Here is a 21,769-nt window from a genome sequence, read left to right as displayed (position 1 = left end):
GCAGTTCTTACGGGTTATGAAGGAATATGAGTTTCCATTTGCACGACCTTCATTTCTGCTAATAAAAAATTCGTAAGGTACCATCAGTGACTATCAAATAACATTAATATATTCTTAAAATTTTAAATATTGCAAAAGCAACAATTTGGACTTAAATTAATATGATTTTAATAGTTTTAACTTAATGATATAACACCCATTTAAAGAATTTATTGGGAAAACAACTGTAGTTTGATATTTACGGCATCAGTGCATTTTATAGCTCGGAACGTGCCGTCGATCGTAAATGAAAATAAGTGCTTCAACGGTGTTTATTAACGCTATTTGTTTTATATAAACAGTATAAAATTGTTAATAGGATAAGTATTTTGCTATTAAAATCAATTTATATACATTCTGCCTCCTGCCCGTTTGCCCCCTGTATCAAAAATCTGCAATACCTACAGGCAATGAAGTTTCATATCAAACAAGTCATGATATATGCAATTTATTCTACTAAAATACTAGAGCGTGAGCAAGGGACAGATTAGCGTTGACCAAGACTAGATCACTAAGCCAACGCAAAAATGGAAGATGGTAGGATAAAAAAATTAAGGTAATTATAATTCCTCCTCTACAATATGGGAGGACATAACGGCTTTTATTTAATGTTAAAAAAAGACATAATACTGAAATATACAGTTTTTATAATTTTTCTAAACCTACATAGTAATAATTAAAACTCCCTCGGAGAATCAAAAAAAGCTGGGGCGGTCGTAGAGCAGGCGGAAAAACCGGCTCAAGTATCTCCAGCATTTCCCCAGCTTCAACAACTGGGGTTCTAGTGCACAGGCGCTAATAAAAGATTTAAATTGGCGCCTGGTAGATAGTACCGGTGACCCCAGAGGTGATGGCTTCCTGACTCAACGAATAAGTATCGGAATACACCGAGGAAATACTGCCAGCATTAAAGGTACACTGCTACAGCCCACAGGGACCATTTAACTAACTTTTTATCAATTTTATTCAAAAAATCAAAATTGATTTATTCAATTTAGATGCGTCTTAGGGCATGCTTATGAATGTCAAAAAGGTTTACAAAATTGGCGAAAGAGCAAAACTACGCCATATGTTATTTACTACGTAATATGTTATGAAAATGGTATTTATATTTATTTGATTGTTATGATTACTATTAAAGATATACACTTAATTCATAAAAATAATGCAAACATACATCTATTTATAAGCGAATGTTTAATATAGGATTCAAGTGGGTCAGTTACTTATCAAATTTATGACGCTTTTGTGGTTTCATGAGTTCATCCCAGCTGACATTATAATAGGACTTTATCAAAATACTTAGTAAACATATAACTTTATTACACATTTTGTGAATCATTCATGAAATTCACTTTGGCATTATATTCCGTAGTGCTATATGAATTAATTGCGAGTTTTATTGATTAATCAAACGAATTGAGTCAGCATCGAAATATACTGAAAAACGTAGCAACTTTACGCCTTGGTATGATAAGGGCCTGTTTCACAATGTCCGGATAAGTTCCAAATAAGCTATTTATTACTTATTCGTAGGATAAATAGTATTTTTGCGTTTCACGACTGTCAGATAGCGCTTTACGTCATGAAATTCGAAGTATCTTATTTCGAACTTTTATCTTTCGAATAATTTATGTGTTGCATAGCTATTTGACACTTTATACATACATTGTGAAACAGACCCTAAAACTAATTATTATTTTAATTCAATTGCGCTCTCTATAATCAGAAAGAAAGAAAGAAAGCCAGCAGTGGACTGGGCCCCTCAATCAACAGACACAATTTTAAACTTAATTCAATAATTGATTAAACATTATACAGACTTTTATTAGATTTGAAAAGAAATAATATTTTTAACATGGTATTTGCAATGTTTTTATTGACTTCCCTGACTTGTTGTCGCTTTTGCTATTTAAGACCGCTTCATCACACAATACAACTACCAACTATTTACGAAACTCGGTTATGTATCGTATACATACAGATTACAACATAAATTACCAGCAAATAGATATATTTAATGTGACTACAAAATTCTTAAAAAAATATTTAAAAAACTCAGGTATCTTTTACTTATAATGGCTTTGTTTGTTCCTTCATATTAAATATATATTATAATCTATCAATAAATTAATCTTAGAACTATGCTTTATTATAACTATGCATATTTTTACTTAAATGAAATAAATAAATAAATCACAACCGTAATCATAATCAAAGAAATCCTAACATATAATACATAACTAATAAAAACATCCGCTATCTTGTTTAAATACATTTGAACTTTATATTATTACATTTTGAGGCAGAACTTTGATTATGTTACAAAAGTATCTAAATGATTAATCTAATGAAATCGTAAGTTAGATATGAAAAAATTCTAACACTGTATTTTTATCCCTATATAAACGTCGAATATAGAAGTCCATGTATTTCTCACCCACTCACAACATACGCTGAAAATCAAAGTAACATTACAGATATCTGGCACATAGCTCACAAAGCCGAACATCTGTTTAAGTATGATTTATTCGGTCAATTTAACGTTGAATGCCTCGAGGTTATCTTACGCCAGACAGTGTGTCAAACATATAAAATACTGTAGACTCTATGTTAACATTACAAAAGTTTTCATAATAATTAAAAAGCGCAAAATCGACGGCAAAAATATGTAACTTGTGTGTATTGTGTGTTGTGGTTGTGTGTGTGTGTGTACCTTAAGGATTTCAACGATCCAACGATAGTTCTCGATTCTTCACTAAAATTAATAGTGATTCATAATAGTGTTTCCACATACTGCAAAATTATTTGTTATGCTCTTAGTAAGGTTTCAGTTTTTATTTTCGTTTATTTTGCGTTATTTTAAGATTTAAATATAAAAATAATTTATGTGTCCGTTGATTTTTAAACTGCCTTATAAATTCTGTTTCCCTGTAACTATTCAATACTGAAGACCAATGCGGATAAAATATTACTGAATCTTAGTGTAGTTTTATATATTATAACCTATCATTACCCGATACTCATCTAAGATCATGCACACAGCAGTGAACTATGTCTGAGGGCAAATCGGTCACCCGGCAAACGAAGATCTCGTCTTTATCTCTGTCTGAACTAACTTATAAGATAAAACTCACTCATTCACCTAAACTAAATCTAAAGTCTAAAGGCTTTCTTAACTAAAGTACTCTTTCTTCTCTTTCTGTCTGTATTTAAACTGTTAAAAAGAGACGGATTTGTTCTAATGCGTTTCATATAACTAAGACAATGCGTGTTAAGCAAAACTGAAAAGGTACAAATAAAAATACATTATTCATGTTATATTAGAGCAGTGTTGGCCTAGTGGCATCAGCGTGCGACTCTCATACCTGAGGTCGTAGGTTCGATCCCCCGCTGTGCACCAATGGAGTTTCTTTCTATGTGCGTATTATACATTTGCTCGAACGGTGAAGGAAAACATCGCGAGGAAACCGACATGTATTAGACCCAAAAAGTCAACGACGTGTGTCAGGCACTGGAGGCTGATCACCTAAATGCCTATTAGTTTTAAAAATGACCATAAAACAGATTCAGAAATCTGAGGCCAAGACCTAAAGAGGTTGTAGCGCCACTGATTTATTTATTTTATATTCGTGCGATATTTTATTTGATAAATACTAACTGTTATATTGAAATCTATTTAAATACACAAAACTAAAACTGCTTACTGAGAAACGTTCAATAAATAACAAGCTTGGTCATAATTTTAATAATTTCACGAGTTTACCCCATTCTGTTTGGCTTTCCGCCAAGTTATTAAATAAATAAGAACATATTTGTTTGGACACAATGTATCCTAACAAAATTTAATATAAAACACCTTTTATTGATGGGGTGATAATGTATACGTTTATATGTTATTGTTTCTTTTTACAATGTCCCCAAAATGGGGCAGATTTCTTATTAGCTCCTTCTTGCGAAGTCGTTTAAATATAATGAGTATTAATATGCTGCGATTAATAAGATATTAAAATCTATAAAAAAATCAATATTCCAACAAAAATGTTCAGCCCTTTGTGTAAAAAGTTAATCGTCTACCGACAAAATATTTCGTATTTGGACAATATAATAAAGCCGTATTAAAGTCCATTAAATTAATTAAAACCAGGACAGTAAAGTTAAATATAAAAAGAAATTATTTTGGCAAAATTCCAAATGCTGAAAGTAAAATTTTATTGAAATAGTACGTAGATTTGGCGCAAACCCAGTTTAATTCAATGACACCCATTGAGATGATGGAGCTCGATTTTATTCAGTTCTGCTATCGACTTTGCATACTTAGAGAACTTTAATGTTTGTTTGTTAAAGATTTATAAAGTGTACTTATTTCGAACATACAAAAAGTTCCGACCATTAGCCGCCCATTGACCTTCTTGATATGCTTAATAAAAGCATTTTCATTTAAAAATATAATTAACTTCTAAATATTCTTAAAAATATTAATGCTATATGGTAGGTTCATTTTTCAATTATTCATGAAACTGAATTTAATATTCTTAAAAGTATTTTTGAAGTTTATTAAAAATATATTTGGTCACATAAAAGACACTAGACTCCGAATATGATTTTATCCCATTCGGTGTCGACCCTTGGTCTGTGGGGTCCTAGGGCTACAAGGCTTTTTAGGGAAATATCAAAAAGGTTAGTCGACATCACAGGAGAGCAAAGAGCTGGCAGTTACTCAAAGGGGAAACGCTGCCAGTATCTTCGGAACCTTGCCTAAAGGGACTCCTTTTAATAATATATTTTAGTTATTTCATTTTAAGGTCAGTTATTATACTAGAATATTTAGTATCATAATAATGTTATATCATTCACATTTTATTTGGAGATATTACATCATATCGTCCCGATTTAATACCGAGAAAGAAAACAATAGTTCTGCGTACTAAATAATGGATTCTATTTTAGGACTCATTACAATGCTTTCCGCTGAAAGCCTTTTCTAGACAAATAGGATTAAATAGTCGGCAAAGCAAAAGGTAATATAATCCCAGCCCACATTCTCTACATTCATTCCATTCATTCCGGATTAGAGGCATTCTTACGGTGTATCCACACACACCTAATGCTTGTTGCTATTCGCGCGGATTGCCGGCTTAGCATGCGCGACATGTCTTGCGCTAATGTATTTATTTATAATACTATCATGCCTTTTCCCGACGGGATAAGCCATACCTCTTTCCCTTTATTATCATGAATTACAATGCATGCTCGTTGGTTATATATTTTTAACTTGTCTAGTACCTCCTAGATTTGATCCAGGTATGTCGTACAGGGCCATCCCAATCCACCGGTTGCATATCCTACTTGTTAACGGCTTCATCGCTATCCATCCATTCCTTATTAGGTAACCTCCTATATAATGGCAATAAATTCATAGTCTCCTTTAAAAGTACGATTATAATTCTAACCCATTGTAACGTAATAAACATAAGTGCTTAATATGGGCATTTCACACACGCATAACAGCAAAAATGTCTATGAGTTGAAATGCAACAGTTTCGTGTCAAATTGAAATGCCCTTTGACAGTAGGAACCATCATACCGGAATACCATCAACAGCGTAAACACTTTTAAGGCGTAAAATTGTAATTTTTTTGTATCAATAAACTTTCTACTGCATACTCTGTTATAACCTATTTCTCTATTGTCTTCCCTGTTCAGTGTGTGTGGACTCGATTATATAATATTCATGAAGTATCCGTAGGCGGTATATGGAAGATTGCAAGATATCGTAATTCGTTTGGGACATTATTCTAGTGTCTGCGGATCTAACATACATCGATATTAGACCTATAGTATTTGATGGTACTTCTCTGTTTAACAGGTGAGAAGGTGATGGTCGTTTTGTATAAAATAGAGATTAAAAGAATATTCAGAGAGAGTAAATATTCCTTGAAAATATGTGTAAGTTATAGGAAAGAAAAAAGTGAAATATACTACCCTTTTAGGAATTTGTCAGAAAACGCTTGGGTAAGCATATTTATTGCCTGAAGGTACAGTAAATTCACATGAAAGTACTTTAAAACTTATTTATATTGCCACAACGCTCTTTAAATTCTGCTAATATTTAAATGCTTCAATTTGGAATAGACTAAATAAACTATGATTCAATATTAAAATTATGCCTTCAGCTTTCATGTGTCAAGGAAGCTTGCTGAGTAATTTATATAAAAATAAAGTTTAATTTCCTAAGTGCTGCAATAAAGAAACATGTATATTGTCAATGTCATTCAAGAGCACAAAGCTAAAACCTCAAAAGGGCTACTTAACTTTAGGTTCTGTTTTCATTTATTTTATTGCTGCCAGACTGCCAACCATATTATCTAGGTCCCTACTGTATAATACATAACACAATTATTCCTTACTTTTTGTATTCTAGATTATTAATCCTTCTTCATTTCTTTTTTAAGCCAGGCCGAATTGTCAGTGAAATTTCTGTTCCTGGCGTGGTTTAGGATTTTTCTAATGCGAACGCTTTAGTTACCACAACTGATTAGCAATATATACAGATTTATTTTGAAAATGGAAATGGATTCGCCAAAATGGATGGATGGATGGATTTACTATAGTATAATATATATTAGTTATGAACACTATTAAGCTAATTTTCGTCAGTTTCTAATACTGCTTTCATATAACATACATAGGGTAAATATATTATTATTATATACGTTTTTGTTAAAAGACAAATATACAAGCTTGGTGTATATTTAAAAGCGTTTTAAGTAACGTAATAAATTCTTTGTGGACTGTGAAAAGTGGCAATATTTCCCACACTATCTTAGTCGTTAATAATGAAATGCTTCAGGGACTTGCGACACCACTTTTCCTTTGAGACGAAAATATTTTTATGTCTTTTTGTAGGTTGCACTGAGACTTAAAACAATATTACTACTAAGTACTGTTTCATTGTATAAGAACCTATATATGTATATACTATATATATATATATTATAAGAGTATTGATTCCTTAGCATATTCCTTATGGGGCAGTGTTAGCGTCAGTTTCCGACTCTCATCCTTGAGGTCGTAGGTTCGATTCCCGGCTGTGCACCAATGGACTTTCTTTCTATTTGCGTATTTAACGTTCGCTCGAACGGTAAAGGAAAACATCGTGAGGAAACCGACATGTCTTAGACCCAAAAAGTCGGCGTGTGTCAGACACTGGAGGCCTACTTGCCTATTAAATTTAAAGGTTATCGTGAAATAAATTCAGAATTCTGAAGCCTAGACAGAGGTTGTAGTGTCACTGATATAATTTTATCGATTACTTACAGATCTCAATGTTTTAAATGAGTTTCACGTGAAAAGCGACCGTTTTCTATACAAAATAGAACTCTTTTTTAAAGTTTAGGTTGAAATTGAAAAATATATTGCTTTTTAACATTCTGGAGTCGCGCTTAGTCTCATCTCTTAATCTGAAAAGGCTCATACAGGAACACGTCTCAAAACAAAAAAAAAACTAGTTTTGCAAGTAAAGAACTTCAATGGCGATTTCTTATCCGATTTTCTGCAGATTAGGCGTATTATGTAAGTATGAGGCTTTATATATATGACGAAATTCGCCTCCTTACTTTCGAAGACGATTATTTCCCGGCAACGCACTCGCGAGCCCTCTGGCATTGAGAGTGTTCATGGGCGGCGGTATCACTTAACATCAGGTGAGCCTCCTGCCCGTTTGCCCCCTGTTCTAAAAAAAAATCCCGCTTAAATAACTGCCATTATTCAATTAATTGAAAATATCGCGAATTGGTCTCCCATTTCAATGAGTCTAAAACGCCAAAACATTGAGTCCAATTAAAGGCCAATCTCCAAATCGAATGCGACTCCAATTGAGCTGATTGCATGTTTCTGCATACAGTTTTAGCGATTAAATCGATTTGTATGGACATCGTTTTGTAGACGGAAATAGACTTCTTCCTGACTATTTTTACCCCGATTTATCCTTTGTTGCATTTGCTCATAGAGTTGATTAATGGACTAATCAACCAGGCAGTAGTTCCTAAGTTAAGCGCCTTTATCAAACATAAACTAAGCCAGCTTTATTGGCTTCCGTCCTCAGCTTTGTTCGCGTCGGTTTCGTGTGAATATTTTTTACGACTGTCTTCAATAATAATCTAATATTTCGGTCAATTTAAATATTTTTATGTATTATGTTATTTGTTTTGAATAAATTTAAATACATAACGAAACCTGAAGTAATTCGGCATCAATTCGACTTAGGGCTGGGCCCTATATAGTTGAGAAGGCAAGCAACGTACTTGTGGGCCTTCTGGTATTAAGAGTCTGTATCCGGAATAACTTAACTTCAGGTTAGCCTCTTCCGCCCGTTTGCCCACACCGTTGTTACACCGTACAAACATCCGAATCGAAACAGTATCGAAGACAATATAGTTATCTTATATTTTATTAAAGAAAATCACAAACCTGGGAGGTGAGAATATTTACACAAAGGAACGTTTCGTATGATCTCTAGTCCAACACGCGTACATACGATAATAACACGATTGTCTTTTATTTTACATTCCTATCGTATTTAAATTCTTACAGATCATATAAAAAGCAACGTCATGGGAATAATAACCTCACATCCTATATCGGATCCCACATGTTAAACATTCTAGATCGCGCCACGCTAACCCAGTAATTTCTAGCCTCACACGAGTGACCTATTTAGTACCACGTCATTTGCATAGAAATAAAGGGATCACATAAAGAGTACGCAGAGTTCTTACGATAAAGAGAGCGTAACAGTGTTTTGATCGGCGGTCATTGAACCGTGATATTTGTCCCCAAAAAACAAGTAAATTAATTTGAGTTCATTGCTATTTTCGCGTCGTCGGCTGCAAGTCGATAAACAAGTAAAGGTATTAGATAAACTGTATATTAATTATAGTAAATTATTTAATTTAATATATGTATTTGAACAGAAAAATTATATCCCTATTAGATGCGGTTTGCAAATTGTAATAACCGCCAAAATTAGTAGTTTTAAATTTTAACATAACCCTTATATAATTATAATTTTTTATTAAGAAATTCACAATTTTAATTAGGAGATCCTAATTAATTTCATTTAATACATGTATTTGAACAGAAAAATTATATCTCTATTAGATGCGGTTTGTAAATTGTAATAACCACCAAAATGAGTACATAGTTTTAAATTTTAAAATAATCTTTAAATGCATTATTATTATTTATAAAGAAATTCACAATTTAATTAGGAGATCATAATAAAATATGATACAGATTGTATATTAATAATTAATAATTAGTTATGACTTTATTTTAATATCTATATTTCTTTATTAGTCAATATTGCCTTGTAATTGTTCCAACGTTCTAAATGTTGTAACTAAAATAACATGATTTCCTTTTTAACATCCTTTTCATTACTTAGTTCTAGTTCTTATTACTCAGTTTAGATCTCACACTACAGAACCTCTGCATGAGTGAACAAGGCTAAAGTTCTTGCGTGGTACAATGATATCTAAATGGTACGTAAAGAATTAACCATTCATTATTGCCATATCTTACGCGTGCGTAATGTTTTTGCAACTAATGGAATTTAAAACGTTTCAATCGCCGATATAAAACTGTTCGCAAACGCACTCAACAATGCACATGGCCACCATTCATGAGCTTTCAAGATAATGGATGCAGTTTTCAGAATTGCACCTGCGCAAAGAATAAATCATAATGAAAAGAAAATGAAATCAAAATTATATGTTCAACTCGAAAAGTTCTATTGTTGAGTCAAGAGCACGGCGAAAACGCTGCAGGCATGTTTTGTTTGGCTTGTTTCTAAATGAGTTGTTTTTTTATGTGTGACATATTTATAGAAACAATTTACGGGAAAATGTGTCTAATTATTATTATTACTAACAGTTTGACTGACTCCAAAAAGTAATATAACCGCATAAGATGGTTTACATCTCAATAATAATGTCCGGATAAGTTCCAAATAAGCTATTTATTAATTATTGGTAGGATACACAGTATTTTTGCGTTTCACGACTGTCAGATAGCGCTATTCGTCATGTAATGCCAAGTATATTATTCGGAACTTTTATATTTCGAATAATTTGTGTTACATAGCTATTTGGTACTTTATCCATACATTGTGAAATAGGCCCTTAGTCTCGTTAAATGAATATTTCCCGTATATTCAGCAACTGAAAAATTAACTGTCAACAAAGTATAATAAATGCGTGGGTAGTAAGATACTTTGTTGTCACGTGAAAAGGTTTTCGAGTCACGTGTAACAAGCCGTGAAATTCAGAAGATGGATTACTTGACGGGAAATTTGAGAACAAATATTATTCCACATTGTTACCACGAAGTATCGGTATACATTACTTGACTTAAGGACGTATTCAAGTTAGGGCAGAAAATATCACTCATTGATCGGTCTTGGGCAGCTGTATATTCGATCCAGGTGTTCTGCTTCCTTCGCCTGAATTCCTTTAATGAAATTTCTTATACTTTACTTGTGACGCATTATTGTTTCTTTTATGATGGATGTCCTGCGTAGGTTAAAAGACTATAACTTATATATGATTATATCCATCAATCCAAGCAAATATTTGTTATTTCCCAGTGGCTTCGGTAACAACCTCTTAATCACCTTGTTGACAAATGTTTTTATTTAATTTTTGTTGACAGTTGTACGCTGACGACGATCAGGATGGAAACCTTGTAGATGATGTCAAGGAGTCAAAGGAAGATAAGCAGAGCTACGACTCGTTGGAGAAGTTACACGGCCTCACGGTGCTAGAAGATGATAACCAGCTTGCTGATGATGAAGACCTTTTCGATGGCGATGACGATGCTGAGAGCGGGGACTGGTATCCTGATTATGATAGGAGAAGGGAAAAAGTAAGTACATCTATTGCAGCTAGAACTAAAAGCCTATGACGAGATAGATAGATTCGAATAGCAACGCTAGAAGTTCTTGTTCTGTGGAAGAATGCAATCTCTTATAGAATTCGTGTCAAAAACTTCTTTGGAATTTATCTGTTAATGCTGACATCGCATCGCAAATTCCACATAGGGTTTACTTCAAAGTTCATGCGTTAATAAAGTTAGGTGTAGTTATATAATCTGCATATATACAAATATTTGGCGTTGCGTAGTGATGTGGAGTCAGTCTGCATCATCTACCGCATTTATCAGAGAGTTCTGCGTCTTTTAAAGCATTTCTTTTCGCTCTCCACTTTGTGGATCCAGTAACCCAGTAAAGTATATCCGAACTATTTAACTTTGGATTGGTACGCTAAGTATCTTAAAAGGCCGACAACGCTTGCCAGACTTCTGACGGCATGAGTGTGTCAGGAAAGCCTACTGCCCATTAAATCCCCGATTATATAAATACTAGCGACCCGCCCCGGCTTCGCACGGGTGCAATGCTGATACTAAATACACTACTGAAAATCTGTGAACGTTGTATATAAAAATGTGGGTTATCCATAAGAGATAGACATAATATACCATCACGGACTTTTCTGTAGACCTTTTCTTTGCTTAGTACATTATTTTTAATAAAACTCGTAGGGTTCAGCCTGCATTTGCAATGTAACCGGAAAAAATGTAATTATTTACGACATCACATTAGAAACCTCAAAAATAACAGTACTTCTCCACTATTTAATGGAAGTTATTATACATACAAACCTTCCTCTTGAATCACTCTATCTATTTAAAAAAACCGCATCAAAATCCGTTGCGTAGTTTCAAAGACTTAAGCATACAAAGGGATATAGGGACAGAGAAAGCGACTTTGTTTTATACTATGTAGTGATTTAACGCTACACTCAAAAGCCTTCCATTTAGAACAAAGCCGCTAAGGAATTCGGTCACAGTTACTCGTAAAGCATTAAAAATAAATATCATTTCACTCAGCTAAATTTATATCACCCTGTTAACCTATATTGCTTCGAGTAATGTGCCCGTCATATCACTCGTGATCCCCGCTTCCTTTCTCCTTGCGTTATTAATATTAGAATCTGCTGTCATGAATATGTTAATATATTTAATATAAAGCAATTTCTGTTCCATAGTTTTTCTCGTAAACATACGATTAAGAAATAGCTTTCGTTTGAATTGAAAATTAGTTAACTCCTTAAAAAAAACAAAATTAATTTATTCAATTTATGCCATAAGAATGCCAAAAACGTTTACAAAATTCGCGATAGAGCGAAACTACGCCATCCGTTCGCAAAACTACCAGGAGGCCTTGTTCTGAGAAGAACGGGCAAGAAACACAACAAGTTTTACCCTCCCTCTACATACCAATAATTCAAAGGGAAATGTTATAAACTACAACGTCATTTAAGTTACATAAGTAAAAAAATCTGTTCTGTGATTTACCATTTAGATAAGGGTGATCTATGTTAATTCGCAATATTAAAAGTATTACAGGGTAAAGTGTATACATATAATATTGGCATTGTGAGAGTCCAAGGTCCATATCATTTAACACCAGGTGAGCCTTCTTCCCGTCGGCACCATTAAAATAAAAAAAGTATTCAACGCCTATTTTCATATTTTCAATGACTTATATTATTATTTTCAGGTCGGTACAACAAACATGGTTCGGCTAACACCAGATGACTTCATGGGCGTGGTGGAAGGAGTCGATGTTGGGGGAAACTTAAACGAGATCAAAAGGCTGCTAAATGAAAACCCGGAGATTAAGGATATAGGTAGGATAATTATATTTGTTATTGAAACCACTTAATATTGATATGCGTAAATAAAATTGGTTCAATATGATGGGCAACGTATAAATTTATTAACTAGTCGTTTAGGTAACAATGTAACATAATCCGTAAATACCGTCTGAGGGCAAAACAGAAGCTCCACTTTGTAATTTAACACTTTATTTATTGCTTTGTACAGGGTGCAAATATTTCCTTTGAAATCAATATGAAGATTTCACGAGTTAGAAAATAATTATGGCGTATTATTAAACGTCAATTTCCGCCCACAATTTCGTTCTTTCGATAATCAGGAAGCCATATTTTTCATAGTATTGTCTTTTATTAACATAACTTTTACACATTTAAAGAAAAACACTTTTTTACAGGTTAATATTTATGTATTATTATAATTATTAAAAAAAAATTGACATTGATACTTTTTGACATTTAACACCTTTGTCTTCAGTCACCGTGACCACGCACGCTGTGAAGCACGCGAAACGTCGGTTAAATTTAAAATTATGTTTAAATAATTATAAGTTTAAATACAATAATACATAACTATAATCCCTAAAAAAGTGTTTTCTCATCTCTGACTCCTAACTTGTTTTGTTATATTGGTACTTAGTTGTAAAACACATAACAAAGGCCCAAATATGTATATGTTAAACTCGCCCAATTAAATGACAAAATAGTCTTAAATAATGACTTAATAGCGATTAAATATTAGTTTTACACAGTTCATGAAAATGCTAAAAAAACAAACTTAACGTCCAATGTTTTCAACAGCTCTACCAACTTTGCCAAATTACACTCGCAACAAGCCGACAACAGAAACGCCAGCTAGCGCGCGGGAGACCGTTATAGAAAAACAAAATGGACGCGAAAAGCGAAGCGTATTTCCCGACTCCGCAGCTGATGCGATATCAACAGTTACTGCACCTAAAGTCATTTCGAAGGACGAAGAAAGGTATAATTTAGATTTTTTATCTGTTGCCATCTGTCTACTGATTCCGGTTTCGTTTATTCTTCTTTATTTTTCCTCTATGGTTATAAGGAGGAAAAAGTTTTGTTTCTTTTTCAAACTCAAACTCAAAAATATCTTTATTCATATTGTAAACATGTACACTTATGAACCTCAAAAAAAACAAATTAAATTAATTGTAAATTGACATTTACAACCAGTTCGCAAGTCAAGGGTGTAGAGCGGATAAGAAGAACTGGCAAGAAACTTCCGCCAAACTCTTTTCAATCGCCAAGTTTTTAATACATATTGTTTGAACTGGAGTAAATCAATGCCAAGGATTAGGATCTTCTTTTTGTTATACTTACTGCTTTTAACGTAACTAAATATTAACATTTTCATAGATAATACATAAATATTCGGTGTAAATATTAGATTGTTTCGAGACAAATTGTCTGAGTAACAAATATATTATTAAAAGGCATACTAATAACAGTTTATATAAATCGATTTCGTGCCTCAGAATAATTCACTAGCTTTATTTAGCTTAGGCTAAGCTGACGATGGCTTCGTTGACGGTCAAGAGGTTGGTTCAGAACGCAAATATTTCTGAAATGATAACTGACGCAGAAATATATCTGCCTTAAATTACTAGACTAAGGGCCAAATAAAGCACCAAATATGCTATGCAACACATATATTATTCGAAAGATAAAAGTTCCAAATAAGATATTTCGCGTTTCATGACGAATAGCGAATATCTGACAGTCGTGAAACGCAACAATAGTGTTTATCATACCAATAAGTAATAAATAGCTTATTTGGAACTTATCCGGACATTGTGAAACAGACCCTAAATCTAAATCAATTAACCATAAACAAAATATTATTGTTGTTTTGATTTAATATGCACAACTTGTTTCACTAGCGGTTTTGGAAATTCGAAACTCTTGTGTCGTGTTACAGTAAGTGGTTGAGTCTACACATGTTTCATCTCAGTTTACAATCCTTTATCCAGTTTAAAGGAAGCCTTGGCAAGTCAACCGGTATTAAATATTATTTTTAAATTTGATGTTTGGTTTACGCACTGGCTTTAGCCTGCGACTCTCATACCTACGTTCTACGATATCCTACGTTCGATCCCCGGCTACGCACTACTATCTATATATGTTCTTTTAACACTAGCTTGTTCGGTGAAGAAAACATCGTGAGGAACCCGGTATGCCTTAGACCAAAAAAGTCGACGGCGTGATGCACCGTGTGTGCACAGGATATTGATCATCTACTATGTATATACTTGTCTATAAGAATAAACAAATTATCATGAAACAGATACAACAATCTAACGTGGTCAAATCCAATAGATTTTCACAAGCGCTTTTTTATTATAGACATATTATTATGTCACAGTAAGTAGTCACGTTTACGTCATACATACGCAAATAAAAGCCTTTAAATGCTACATTTTACGTTCATACATATCTTGAAACTCATAAATAAATGCCGAAATTTAGACTTAAATTGAAAAGGAAATGTAAAAATTTATCGAACAGTATCTCTTCTACAAGGCTTCGTAATATAATGTATCGAAATGATAAAACATTTTTGTCACAATAACAAATATGATTCCTCGTAATACGAGCATGAATAATGTCAAATGAACGATGGAATTTTCCAATATTATCTAAGGGCGAGTTACCTTGTTATTCGAATTACAGAGACCGTTCTCTTTGTGACTTTATTTCTTTATTAATGATAATAATTTTTGCCATTTACTCAGATACTTTTACAGTTAAACATATATGTCAAACAATAACAATAAAAAAAAATGTCTATGACATTCTTTTCAGGTAGTTTTGTCCTTTTTTAGTCTCCTCCAAATTTTGCCATTCCTATCTGCACTCTTTCTTTAATTTGATCTATCCACCTTCTAAATCCAATTAGATACATTTATTATAAAAATCCACACAATCCGCCATATATTAATAGGCATGCAAATGTCATATTAATTTTATAATGTCATATAATATAAACATTATCATAATGTCATAATAATAGATAAGTTATGTTATTTAAGAATTGTTGTCAAAATTATAATCTAGATACTCGCCCACGTTATAACATCACCTTGCCTTTAAAAATTCAATCACCTTCCCAGAATTGCACGTCAGTGATCTATAACTTCCAGGAAGGTGATTAAATAATTTAATAGCTCTGGGATAACAATTTTTTGCATACATCATAGTGCAGCATGCACCCAAAGCGGTGTTGGATCCCACGGTATACAGGCTAGTTTCTTTAAATGTTTTGAATAATTTGGCACGTTCTCCTCGTTTTCGTGCAATGTTCCTGGAGCACCACTTTGGTACTCTCTTACTCTCCACTTTTTTCTTCCTTGTATATAAAACATGCCAAGTTTTGCCATATAATATATAGTTGGGTAAAGAGTGACAGGCGCCTTTACTTTGTTACTACGGATTGAGATTCTTGGTCATTAGCTTAGGTTTTTGTATCGCGCCACATCCAAATCAATCGTTCAAAGATCAAAAATCAAAAAAATATGCTTATTATAGAATATAAGATGCAGGTATCACTAATTCCACGTCATTAAATTTGAATCGGTAGACATCCTTAAATATCGGCAAAGAAGACAGAGGGTGTAGATCGAGAGGAAAAGCCGGCGTAAAAAACGCTCAGTACCCTTTTAAAATATCAAATCATCATACAAAATAACTATGGCAAACAAGACTGAAAGAACTACAATGGAAATCGCATACAAAAACGTCGATATCTCTAAATAAAGTCAAAAGTTACCCGTAGGTAGTTTTTACGGTTACCCGAGTACCCGCTTTGTAAAGCGCGATCCAGTTTCAGTTTTTGCATAATTTCTTTCTATATGCGCTATAAGACGGTATAGATAAACACATATATATTATACTAACTGACTCATAAGCTGCATCAAACATCAGGTTTACTTTGAAATTACTTTTAATGAGTATGCAAACTTTTTAGATTTAATTATATAAATATGGAGAAACTGGCCCTTACTCTTATAAAAGCAATATTTAAAAATAGAACTGCACTAAAACAAATGAATTTAGCCGGAAAAACTAAATGTCATCGTAGTTTCAGATTTGCGTGTTTTTAAAATTGTTTCTCATTGATTTTTATTCTTTTGACAAATGAATTATTGTTATCAGCAGAATTGTTGGGTTAGCTTTTTAACGCATCGAGGGTTTCTGAACCATAATATGGATACTTAAAATATACACTATATTAGGTGTATGAATTGGTAATGTGTGTGCGTGTTTAAGACACAGAGGAATATTTAAGTCATTTCCATTATATTGCTGGAAAGAATGTCAATAATATATACCTATTGATATATTTAAGTAGAAAGGAAGGTAGTTTATCTTTACTAGTAACACGTAAGAAACACCAATACTCGGGTAATATATTTCACATAAAACATATTACAACGTAATATTTTGATCCCTGAATATATTACCGGCAAAATTTATTCCATTCATCTAGAATTCAATATCAGAATTCCTGGAGGTGCGATTCATAGACACGTATCGGTCGGTTGAAGCCTACATTCTGAAAATCGATTATGGAGGCAGCATCGCCCATCCCAGTTCTATTAACTGAGAGGAATAAATAGTCTAAGAAATCTAATGTATTTATTATTGGTATATGGCATATTATTTTGTATCGCTGTATCCAGCATATATGGTAATTAAAAGTTAACCTCTAATATATTTTTTTACGATTTATATAAATTAAAAAATGAATTCTTAAGAGTTTTGTTTATAAATTGTTCCAAGTAAGAAGTTTTGCAGATTATTTTTAAGATATATTTTACACATTATCTCTTGCGTAAAAAAAGGATAATATCATGTCTTATTATTATTATCTCCTTGAAGATTAATACTTATTATAAATAATTTAGTAAACATTAAATTTCCAAGTGACCTCCATATGAGGGAAGTTCTGTGTTTGCTCTATTAATATTTTATTAGCTAAAAATTCTAAATTGTAACTTATTAAAATTATATTTCAGACGAAAGACAAAGAAATTCACCCCACCACCTGATACAATCAAGATACCTGTACACACCGTTTCAAGAACTGCAAGAAATAGTGACGGAGAGGTAAGAATAATAGAAATTGCCTTTAGGTATCACTAAAGGCAGGCAACGTACTCGCGGGCCCTCTGGTAATGTGAGTGTCCAGGGCGGCGGTAACTTACCGTTTACTTTAAGGCCAGTTTGCCGTCTCTTCTAAAAAAAATATTTAAAAAATCTTTTCTTATACTATTTATAAAAAAAAGTGTCTATTACCTATCAAACTCCTGTGTGATTATCTCTTATCCTATACATCATGACTTCATGTTTTATTTTTCTATATTCTCTATATTATTTATATTTCTAAAATATATATTTGTAAACTTACAGGGAAGACCGTTCATCGCAGCTCACTTTCACGGAAACACATCCCACCTAAGCACAGAAATACACGAGCATTTCAAAGGTATATTGAATTTTCAGTACGGGGAAAATTGGGAAAAGTTCTCGAGTCGATGATATCGCGAAATCTTTCTGCAATTATGAGCGGCACGGTTGGACATTTTCAATCCCCCTATAACGTAATGTATAAAACTAGAAGCCTGAATTAAAATTCACTAACTAACCGGCATTGTATAAACATGGTGTATTTCAAATTTTATTCAAATTGAACCAGTAGTTTAAAAATACTTAAACTTACTTGTCTCACTCACTGACTGACTGACCGATCAACAAAACTCTTAGGCACTTTTAGCAGACAAGGAAACTTCAAATTTCGTATACAATTCACAACATGTATCAAGAAAAAAGACAATATTTTGCAATTTTGGTCGGGTTTTCTTCATAGGTATAAAATAATTGAATACAGTTTTTGTTAAGAAGTTACCGGCAAGGAAGAAGTAGTTCATATCTACGAACATTAAATATTCCATTATCTGCGATGACATGTAGTTTGCCGGAATTACAGAAATGTCCACAGATTTTGCATGATGGCGGATGGCGGAAAATTAAATAATGATTTTCTCGAAGCATTTTAGTTCACTTGGTCACGTGCAGTTTGTTTATTCAACGCGTTTATTCTTGGATACAAGAAAGTAAAGACTTTGTATAGAAGCATTTTAAAAACAAAGAGCTCATTTTAACAGAATTTTATCTTATTTAAAATTATTTATTTGTATTCTACACTCCAAGAATTGTTAAATGATATGTCGTTGAATTATGTTTATATATATGTATGTGTGTTATATGTATGTATAGTATTTTTCTTACTAAGGCATCCGTTCATATGAGTAGTATAAGTAGTATTTATGATATATATATATATATTTTTTTTCATATTGTTACATACAGGTAACGGTTTAGTCCGCGTGTCGCATGGCGCTCCCCACGATGTCTGGTACCCAGCACCCTGGACCATCGCATCTCCTCATCCCCGACCTACACTTACTAGAAGTGGCCACATTCATGTGCATCACACTGGAGTCTACCTTGTTTATGTACAAGTGAGTCACTGCTTCAATTTGATTTAACATAAGTATTAACATAATTTTTAATAATGTAACACATTAAGTGCTTATTTCTCATCCATCAAGTGGAGCGTAGTAGCGGAACGAGCGTCCCTTTCATTTTTTAAAGCATTGCCATCCCTAGGCTCTCGGATCCGAGTATCCGGCACTCGACATGCCCGATTTTATTTTTTTAATTTACCAAAAAATACAATTTTCAATTAACTCCTTTGTTTTAGATAAGAAATCATTCAGTACAATTTATAAAAGTATTCAGTTTTTCGTTTACGTCATCATGTAAAATTATCGTCCGTAAACCGATTCACAGACGACCACATTTTTAGAGTCCAGACATTTCTCAGACGCATGTTCATGAGGCTGTCAATTAAATCTAGGTATTACTAATTACTTCCTGGAAATAAGATATTTATCAAATTACATAACGTAGTTTAAAATAACTGTGGTATAGTAATAATAAAACACAAATGTTATTATTAAATAGCCGGCAACGCAATCGCGCGCTCTCTTGCCGTAAAAATGTCTTAACGTCAGATGAGCCTACTGCCTCCTTTTGCTCCCTGTTGTAAAAAACAATCAAAAGTAGGATGTATTGCTTTAAATATTGGCTTGGAATCTAATTACTAATTTTGTGAGCGAAGCGAGTGAATGAGAGAAAATTATAACTACAAATGATGTATCATAATTACACTTGTCGAAAGTAATCAATATGTTTGTGGAACAAGGATGGTGAACTTCCAACTCAATTAGTGATTGCAATCCGGCGTCATTTTCAGTCCGGCCGGATACGACCGGATTGCCATCAATCCGGCCGGATCCGACCGGATTGATTAAATCAAGATGATTTTCGCTTTTAGTACAAAATAAGTGAGTTAATCAAGTGCCACTGCACTTATATGTAGGTAGTTTATAAAAAATAAATCACAAATATATAAAATCGACTTTATTTACTCAATGGATGGATTCTCGACATGTCTACCCATTATATAGCTAGCTCGAACGCCCCAGTGGCTAAGTTCGATATTTTGTAATGGTCGGGATAACTTTGTAACGCGTTTCAGGCTTTGACGTCATCGCAATGATTGTAATCGTAGATTGTAGATGTCAAAGTTCCAACATTTTTGCCTCCGACTATACTACAGCAATGTGTGATTTAGTTTTGTTTCCAAATTTAAATATATTCCATATAACATTATCATTTCCTTTCAGATCTATTATCTCGACAGCCACGACATAATATCCTGGGTTCTACACCGCACCAACCCCTACACTGAGGGTCGGGACACACTCCTACAGTGCGCACAGACCTCACATTCTGTTGAGCCGATGGACAGACCGAACTCTTGCTTCTCAGCGTCTGCTCTCTTCCTGAGAGCTGGTGACAAGCTGGCAGTAAGAAACACTGGCGGAGATAGACACTCATTAATGCAGCCGGAAAAGAGTTTTATAGGTCTTGTCAAATTGGCTGACGCTGACGAGCCAATTGACGAATTCTAAGCTTTGTATTCTGTTAACTAATCTGTCACCAATTGGTCACGTTGAATATATTATATGTTATAATCTGTGATTAAAACTATATGACGTATGTCAGAAAACTGTAACTGAACGGCAAAATATTAAAATAGTATTAGCTATATTGCTAATAATAATGTAATATGCATTACAATTATATTTTAATACACGCCATAATTTGTTTGCACCTATTTTATACTAAAAACAGGAAAATAGATCTCGGGGGAGTGAATTAAAAACGTCGTCGAGTCGGCGCGATTTTTTTGTGATTGGACTAAAATTGCTGTTTCTCTTTCACCCTAGTCTATTACGTATTTAAATAATAATTGTAAATACATATGTGACTGTGTCACAGTACTTTCAAAGTATTTGTTAATGTATAGTCAATGCGTGCCATTACTAAGAACAAATAATATTAATTTTTATACGATTTTTTAACTTCTAAATATGAAATTCGTATGACTTTGAAAGTTCTAATGATATTATGATTTGTTTTGCCCAACAACGACAATACTGGGAGGTTTCATAAATAACGATAGATCTGTTATGCCATTGATAATATAAGTACATATTGTAGCCATTATTATTGTAATTTATTGCTTTATTGCATGAATATTATAAGAAAAATACAATGTCATTTTATAAAGTTATTGAATAATAAATAATTATTTTTAAGCAATATTTTATTTCTTCGAATACATATTCGCAATTATTAATCACTACAAAACGTTTCATAAAAACAATAAACAAAATGTTATTCAATCGATTTCACTGATTGTAAAGATATCGATTAGAAGAGATCTAATTGGTATTTATGACAGGTTAAAAATAATTTTAACAGAATGAAAATTTTAATTAAACTGAATAAGCTGTAAAAAGTCAAGTGACGTGTAGCAGTGGGGTATACTGGACTAA

At 33.0% G+C, this 21,769-nt stretch overlaps 1 protein-coding gene across 1 annotated transcript in view; it reads left to right on the top strand.

Annotated features, from left to right (window-relative positions):
• The window catches only part of LOC110996029 (protein eiger), a 33,575-nt gene extending 12,071 nt beyond the window's left edge, over positions 1–21,504 (top strand). The window contains exons 2-8 of the mRNA XM_022263513.2: positions 10,753–10,965; positions 12,662–12,791; positions 13,578–13,758; positions 17,816–17,906; positions 18,210–18,285; positions 19,170–19,321; positions 20,552–21,504. Coding sequence (XP_022119205.2) covers positions 10,753–10,965; positions 12,662–12,791; positions 13,578–13,758; positions 17,816–17,906; positions 18,210–18,285; positions 19,170–19,321; positions 20,552–20,839 — 1,131 coding nt within the window. The 3' untranslated portion in view covers positions 20,840–21,504. The remainder of the gene's footprint in view (positions 1–10,752; positions 10,966–12,661; positions 12,792–13,577; positions 13,759–17,815; positions 17,907–18,209; positions 18,286–19,169; positions 19,322–20,551) is intronic.
• The last annotated feature ends 265 nt before the right edge of the window (positions 21,505–21,769 follow it).

This window comes from Pieris rapae, chromosome 20 (genome assembly GCF_905147795.1).
Source record: "Pieris rapae chromosome 20, ilPieRapa1.1, whole genome shotgun sequence".
NCBI classification, from domain to species: Eukaryota; Metazoa; Arthropoda; class Insecta; order Lepidoptera; family Pieridae; genus Pieris; species Pieris rapae.
Note: the sequence above shows the minus strand (reverse complement) of the source record. Positions and strands in the feature narration are given on the sequence as shown.